The sequence below is a fragment of the Prinia subflava genome, chromosome 6 (assembly GCF_021018805.1).
Source record: "Prinia subflava isolate CZ2003 ecotype Zambia chromosome 6, Cam_Psub_1.2, whole genome shotgun sequence".
Classification (NCBI taxonomy): domain Eukaryota; kingdom Metazoa; phylum Chordata; class Aves; order Passeriformes; family Cisticolidae; genus Prinia; species Prinia subflava.
The window spans coordinates 12,262,082-12,269,558 of NC_086252.1; the positions used below are offsets into that span (position 1 = coordinate 12,262,082).

The 7,477-nt window shown below is 44.1% G+C and overlaps 2 protein-coding genes across 10 annotated transcripts in view; one reads left to right on the forward strand and one right to left on the reverse strand.

The window, feature by feature from the left end:
* The window catches only part of LOC134552028 (hyccin 2), a 68,040-nt gene extending 67,145 nt beyond the window's left edge, over positions 1–895 (reverse strand). For 2 of the 7 annotated variants that reach the window (XM_063400261.1, XM_063400254.1), the window contains exons 1-2: positions 710–780; positions 191–234 (exon numbers count right to left, since the gene is read on the reverse strand). The gene's annotated coding sequence lies outside the window, so the exon portion shown is untranslated. Of the gene's footprint in view, positions 1–190; positions 235–572; positions 668–709 lie in introns of those variants that run through there. The other 5 variants (XM_063400262.1, XM_063400258.1, XM_063400255.1 and 2 more) reach the window with 5 other exon arrangements.
* A 49-nt stretch (positions 896–944) lies between these two features.
* On the forward strand, positions 945–4,941 carry NDUFB3 (NADH:ubiquinone oxidoreductase subunit B3). 3 transcript variants are annotated; one of them, XM_063400273.1, is made up of 3 exons: positions 945–1,117; positions 2,174–2,337; positions 4,677–4,941. In XM_063400273.1, the coding sequence occupies exons 2-3, from the start codon at positions 2,192–2,194 to the stop codon at positions 4,831–4,833; spliced, it is 303 nt and encodes a 100-aa protein (XP_063256343.1). In that variant the 5' UTR covers positions 945–1,117; positions 2,174–2,191; the 3' UTR covers positions 4,834–4,941. The 3 variants fall into 3 exon arrangements, with proteins under 3 accessions (XP_063256343.1, XP_063256341.1, XP_063256342.1); XM_063400271.1 differs by having other exon boundaries at positions 961–1,117; positions 2,190–2,337; XM_063400272.1 differs by lacking the exon at positions 945–1,117 and adding an exon at positions 1,126–1,383 and having other exon boundaries at positions 2,190–2,337.
* Positions 4,942–7,477: the final 2,536 nt, after the last annotated feature.

The following is a 7,477-nucleotide window of genomic DNA, read 5'->3' on the forward strand; positions in this document are numbered from 1 at the left end:
TACGTGCTCAAGTTAGATGAACATAAAAATAATTGCAATTAACCAGATACTAAGGCAATTGACACTTCACAGTCACATAGCCACACATGCAAAACATGCCGAGCTCCCAAGCTCCCGACACAAGCACTCAGTGAAAGCAAGTCACCACCTCAAGAGGCAGCGATCAAGAGAATCCTTCACTTTCACCTACCTTTCTGTGCACTTCCAGGATTTCGGGACGTCTCCCCACTTGTCCTATAGAAACAAACACCAGTGTTCTCTTAAGACATATCCACCGAAAACCGAAACTCGGCTCCCGGCGCCAGCCGGCCTCGCAGGGAGCTCCGATTTCTGCCCCAGCTCCTTCCTGAAGTGTGCCCCGAGGGCAAGCGGGCACTGCCCGGGCCCCGCCACCGCTGGCCGGGGCAGGGCGGGGGGCCGGGGCTTACATAACCGCGGGGAGGGGACCGCGGTCCGAGCGGAGCGGGAGCGGGAAGGGGAGACGGGAGACGGGAGACGGAGCGGCCGGGGCAGGGGAGGGAGCACTAGCGGCACGACTGCTGAGAACGGTTCGCGCCCCCGCACGCACAGACCCTGCGGCGCTTCCGTCCCTGCCCGCACCGCCGGCAGCGACACACGGCGACGGGCAGCCCGCGGAGGGTGGGAGATCCTCGTTCCCGCGCCGGCCCGAGCCCCGCCACCCCCGGCAGCGGCCCCGCCGCCCCCTCACCCCGCTCTCCTCCTCCGCCGCCACCTCCAGCCACCGCCAGCCTCGCACCTCAGCAACGCGCCCGCCCATTGGGCCACGCCCCCCGCAAGAAGCCGCGCACTGATTGGCCGCTTTCCGCTCCGCTTCTCCTCCCCCCCGGCCCCTCAGCCGGAGCCGGCGGCGCCGCTCCCGGCGCGGGGCCTGCCCCGCTGAGCCGTGGCGGGAGCGCTGCGGGCGGCAGCGGCCCGGGAACGCGGTCGGGCAGCGGCTCCACGGCGTCCGTGTCCGCACCAGGCCAGCGGGAAGAGCCGGAACGGAAGCTTCCCGGAACCCGCGTGGCTGGCCCACGCTTCCTGTAGCGGCTGGTCCCGGCCTGGGTTCCGGTTCCGGGTGGCGGCCGCGTCCTCAGCAGGGTCGCGGAGCGGGCAGGTACCGCGGGCGGGGCTGGCACCGGCACCGGGCCGGGCCGCTGCCACCGGCGTGTCTGTGTGCGGGCAGGGCAGGGCAGGGCAGGCGGCGGGGCTGGGAGCGGGGGTGGCTGTCACTGCGGGCTGTGCCCTCCCTGCCCCGCTCCGTCCGACCTCTGGGCACAGTCTATGCTGGTTCTGCTGGCACAGAGCGCCCGGCTGGTGCTGCAGCGCAGCCCGCTGGCCGCGGCGTGTGCGTGACAGGGCAAAACCCCCTCTCTTATAAAGGTGAATATGGGTAGGAGAGAGGCCTTGAGTTTCCATCACAGATTTGGAGCCTGGAGTCTAATTTGGGGGGAACCTTTCGGGCTATGACAGCGTTAGTGCTGCTCTCCAGGTTTTCTTATTCAGCGAAATCTCTCTGCTTGCCTTCATGGACTGGAGTCAGCTTCAAAGATTACAGGCTTGTGTCCTGCATTCCAGTCAATTTTCCAAAAGTTAGGGACAATGAATCTGTTGTTTGATTCAAGCAACTAGTGAGGTGCATCTCCTTGTCCATGCTCAATCCTGGCCCTGTTGAGTGCCACAGTGATATCTGACTGGACTGGAGGCAGCTGAAAAGGAGCTGAGGAACCAAGTCTTTGTTTTCCTTTAGAGTTTAGCAATCACAGCTCTCCCACAGCTTTCTGACCTAAGTCAGAAATTTTTATTCTGAATTCTTTGTGATTATTCTGGAAAGTCTGGAAGTTGAGGGGAGCTGATGTTGCTGAAGGGCATTTACAGACACTGGAAACCCTTGCTTTTCTTACACTCTTCTCTGGCATAGAAGGCTGACATAGCTGCTCCATGAGTGTAGTGACTTACAACACAGTAATGCTTAACTTTGCTTTACTGCACATTTTGCTGTACTGTGTGTAATCACCAGCCTCTGAAAAGGCACAGCACAAAGTTCCTTGGCTCTTTATTTTACAAAACAAAACTCTTTGTTCTCCATTTCTTCTTGTTGCCTCCCTATTTTTCCTGTATAGGGGATTGTTCTTTGCAAGTGTATAAAAACAAGATTATGCTCTCTGCAAAGTGACCTTTTCCTCTAGGCATGGGACATGGAAGTGACCACGGCCACGGCCATGGCCATGACAAAGTGGAACTGCCCGACTACAGGCAGTGGAAGGTGGAGGGGACTCCCCTCGAGGAGGTGCAGAGAAGGCTGGCGAAACGGGGCCTGAGGGATCCCTGGGCTCGGTAAGTGAGAGATCCTCAAAAGTCATCTTCACGTGCCATCTTCATCTGGTAGCATCCGCCAGGCCTTGTCATTGCATAGAATTCTTCCTTCAGTAAAAACTGTGAAAATTAGTCAGGATTTCAGTTAAGTCTTTATTTACTTTCTGCATGAGGTCACGCCTTGCATCACGTTGACCAGTCTGCATTTTGTGAGGCAGCCTTGCACGTTGTGATGTTTCACGCTGACACAGATCAGCATGAAACCAACATCTCATTTACTAAAATACTTCAGTAGTATTAGGTCTGCCCATGTGAATAATCCTCTCCTTCTTTGCAAAGAGGTTGTGTGCTCAGGTCTTGATGAAGGTGATGGGACTTGCACTGACATTCTGAGGAGGAATAGCATTCCTCATGTACAGCAGGAGAGGAAGTGTACATGTACAGAGGGTGCAATTGCATTAAACTGTGAATGACATCATGGAGAATCAGCTTTTTACCTCTCGTGCTACCACTGTACAGTGAATATCTCCTCCTTTTTAGATATTTAGGCAGCTGTTAAAACAGGGCTTAATGTATTTCTCCCACATCATGAATTATGCAGTACTTTGTTCAACCACCCTTTCATCTTAGGGAATAGAAATACCAAATGTTTTGTGCTGAGTAGCCTGGTCCTTCTGTAAGGGAAAGGTTGCATGCGCAAACTGTTCAGGAGTCTTCATAGAAAAGGCTCTACTTTGAATCACTACAAGAAAAATGGAAGAGCATATAGGTAATCTATTAAAAAGTTGTTTCATACTATAACCTGTGAAGGGATTTGACGTTGACAGCACTCTTTTCTTTGGAATAGTTTAAAGATGTAAGCATAAAGTAAATCACACTTTTAATGATGATAGGAATCATTTGAAATATCAGCCCTTAATGGACTTTGTAGGCCTATGTCATATTTATCTCGCCTCTATTTCTGTGGAGTGCAAGCAGAATAAGCTCGTTTTCCCTTTGGTTCAAACAAAATTGTTTTCAGCAAGCAATAGGCTTGTTCCCATTAAAAAAAAAAAAAAAAAGTTTAATATTGGAGACTTAGTGTAAATTACCCTGATCTTTAATGCCTAGACTTCCAAATTCAGGAAGTGCTGCAAAACAACACAGTGGAAAAGACACTATAATATTTTTTGCCGCTCCAAGATAAAAGAGAATTTTTGTTTCTCTGGTAAAAGAAGGGGATTGAGCCAATCATATCAGAGGTCAAATAAGGATAAAAGTCAAACCCAAAGCATGAGATGATTCCTTCTGAGCTTTTTTAATTTTATGTAAAGTAGTATGTCAGTTCTGTAGGACAGTACAAGTATCACGCCAAACTTCCTTAATAAATGAGAAATTAAATTATCATGCTCCTTGCTTCAGTAGTCTGGCAAAATATTGTACTATTAACATCTTGCACCACAAGTCATGAAAGTCACCCTCTCTAGAGCTCTCTCCCCTTTGGTAAACTAAGTTCATTTTAACAGGGAATCTGCTTCCAACCTTTATGGCAAATGCATATTAATGTACAAACTAAATACAAAATCAGCTTTGTGAAAGATGTCATATTTGGAAACTTCAAGTCTCTATCAATTAGACCCTGTACTGGCACCTAGAAGTTACTCTTCCATGCCAATATGCTTTCATACCAAGCCACAAAATCCATCTTCACAAGAGTATTATAAATATCTGCCCCCCTTGTTTTAAACCCCTTATCTTCTCCCAAAATGACAGTTTTTATTTTATTGCTTAGTTCTTTTTCCTTTTCTTAAGGACTTCTGAGTCCTTACAAGAGACAAACTACACCCATCTCCATAGATTACACTGGATGTGCTATAAATAAATAAATATTTGTAGTCAGAGCAATGACTAATGTTTCAATAACAATGGAGGTTGCAAACAGCAAGGCAAAACAGTGTGAAGTTTGTACATACTCTGTAGCTCAAGCTAAACACCATCCTGAAATGAAATTAAATGAAAGAATGAAAACATTCTTTCTTTTTAACATCATCTGGCTCTCGTAGTTAAGCGTTGTGTTGTGAAACAGAAAGTGCCTCCACACTGAGCTATGATGACTGTAGGATATGACAGTGCTACATCCTGTCTAGCACAGTGAGTAGCCTTTGTACTTAGTCCAATCCATGCAAGTGCTGGTGGGCTCTGATTTGTTACAGAGTAAAAACAGAAGAGTAAAATTACATAACTTCGGGAAGGTGATTCTGTTCCTATAATTGTGTTGTTTGCTGGCAGTATTTGTATCTGCTTCATGTATATATTCTTGTTAATTTGTATCACAGTGGCTCCACTGATCTTTCTCCCTTTGGTTTCATTTTCCTTTCTAGTAATGAAGTCTGGAGATACCAGGGTGGCTTTGCAAGACCTATCACTATAACAGAGATCTTTACCAGGGGATTCAAGTGGGGAGCTGCAGCTTTTGTCATAGCTCTGGGCATTGAATATGCACTGTTTCCTCCAAAGAAGAATGGAGGCCACCACTGAAGATCACATATGACAACTTAATACTCACTAATCACAAGCTGAAGCCTACATAAGCCTGCTGCTCACTCTGTACTTATAATATGCATATTAAAGTCTATCACAGGCAAACCTGGGTTTCTTTGATTTTATTATACATTTGTGGAAGGATCAAAACCATGGCCAGAGCAATTTAATTGGCGTCGATCTGGAGGAAAAAAACCAACCCAAGCTGGCTCTTGGGTTTGCTGTACTATCCTTTAAAGAGCAAGATAAACTATCAGTCCAGCTCTTTCCAAGCCCTGCCAAGAATCTGTTAAATGAAACTGAGAAGTTTGTTGCTTTTAAGAGAAAATTTGTACCATATTTATTACTGGTTCAACAACTATTATTTCCCAGTGAGTGGTAATGAATGACTTGTCACTTCTTGGAAGTGTTTGTTACTATTCACTCTTTTGTCTCTAAATAAAAATAAATATTAACTTAAAGCTTTAAAACCAACTCTAGACTGCCTCAGAGTATATGAAAGTACCAAAGCTTAAACTTTTAACATATTGAACAGTTAATTAGCCTGGCAGACACTCTGCACCAGAATAATCTGCTGTGTAATATCCAGACATCAAAAATTACATTGCTGCCAAAAGTAGAATAAAATGTTTAACTCAGGAATAACTGTACCTTATCCTGAAATTACTTCCACCATACTTGACTGTAATGTGAAAAAAGAGAACAATTTTTTCCTTTGCTCTGGTGTATTTATAGATTTATTTATTTTTAGATCTAGTCTCTTTTAGCAATTTGTTTTAAATGTCCTGGTTTTCCTTAAATTATCTTAGCAGCTTCTGGAGTGCTTTAAGAATGCCTGGATTGAAGACTGTAGCAGAAAAGGATGTGTAGCCAGTATATGTCCTCTGCAGCACCAGGAATTATAATTGTTGAAATATCCTACTGTAAATTTTGTTATGCCATTAGTAACAAAGTAAGGAGGATATATTACATAGTTTTTCAATCCAAACAACAGGACATCTGTCACTAAAATGAAAAGCAAAATTAGACAAGTGAGAAATGGTAAATGTCACTAAACAATTACATAGTGTACTTCCATGGTGAAGAAATTAAAATTTTTAAACAATCCTCTCACAAATTGCAGGTTTACAAAAAAAAGTTGAAGGTCCTACCAAAACATGGCTAAAATGTCTTTTTTAAAACATATATTCACACACAATCCTTCTGAGTGAGATTTTAATAGAGCTTTCTTTTTAGAGCCAATAAAAAACATCTGTTACTGTGAGTGCAGATGTACTGTTCAGTGGACTTTGTCATCTTGGTGTGACATTGCTCAAGGCACTGTTCATAGGGCAAACACTCATTTTAGTAAACTCTTGCCTAGTCCTTCTCTCAGACATTCCTATCCAGTTGCATCATTCTCTGAAAAACAAACCAAGAACCTACTGTGCAAGGTCTGTTGCACAAAACATTCCTATTGTCCCTTAGGTACTGTTGCCCAGAATAGGATTTTCAAAAGCTTCACTGCTTGTTTTCTATTGGGTTCCAAGACAACTTTCAAGGGAGAACTGAATTTCAGATGGTTGTTCAGGAAAACAAGTAACACAGTTAATGATTACAATGTTAATAATTGTTACTATGTTACTACTGTTAATAATTACATGCAGCAGAATCAGTCTTTTTAAATGGTGTAAGCCTGCCACATCACTGATCTAGCAAATATATCAAGCATATTCAGTTAGACGAGACTGGTTTTGGTAAAATTTATGCATTTGTGAATTAAGGTGGTACCATTTGGTGGTTTAGCAGCCAGATGGCAGCCACTGCCCTAAATTACTGTCTTTAATTTATGATGAACATCTTTTGCTAATCTTGTAGAATATGTCTCATCATTATTACACATACAATACTCAAAGATTTTCTTTCATGGGTATAATAATACCAAACCTGTCTGGTGATGGAATATTTCATGTGTATTAAAATAATAGTACCAAAAGTGTCTTCACTGTAACCATGGCAATGTGTGTCCTTATATTAAAACAGCCTTTCTACCAGAATAGATATTTTACAGTGCAAAAACCAGGGTCACAAACAGCAGTGGCACCAGCAGGGCAGGAACATACATGATTGGAATACCAGTCCCGAAGCTCTTTGTATTGTAAGGTCTATAAAAATAAAACTGATGATGCTCCACTTTCTGAAATGCAGGTGGAAATCTGTATGGAGCAGATCCAAGGAGAAATTTTGCACAGTGATTCACAATAGGTAGCTAGTTTCCTTCTGAATCAGCTGCATATTAATAGCACAGATAGTGTGATAGCCTTGAATGATTGATATTACTGTGAGAGCCTGACCATACAATTTCAGTAAGAATACATTTTTTCAGAACATAGAGCTGCCACCTGGTACAAATTCTAGTGTGGGCGAATATTTTCTGTATCCTTTTTCCCTGCAGTTCCAAAGACAGAGTGACTCTTCATGTGTGCTATCCCAGAGTACTGCGCTTCCGCTGCTCTATTTTTAGCAGCACCAAAAAAAGACTCACTGTTTCATAAATGCTTTGAAATCCATTGAGCTGGGAGCTATTTGTATCTGATTTCACCATATATAGCGATGGCTTTTGTCTAGTTCAGCAGAAAAAAAATTAGATTTTAGGCCTTTT

Coding starts and splice junctions, on each gene's coding strand:
- NDUFB3 (XM_063400273.1), top strand. CDS start 2,192: ATGGGACATGGAAGTGACCACGGCCACGGCCATGGCCATGACAAAGTG. Junction 2,338..4,676: donor CTGAGGGATCCCTGGGCTCG/GTAAGTGAGAGA, acceptor TTTCCTTTCTAG/TAATGAAGTCTGGAGATACC.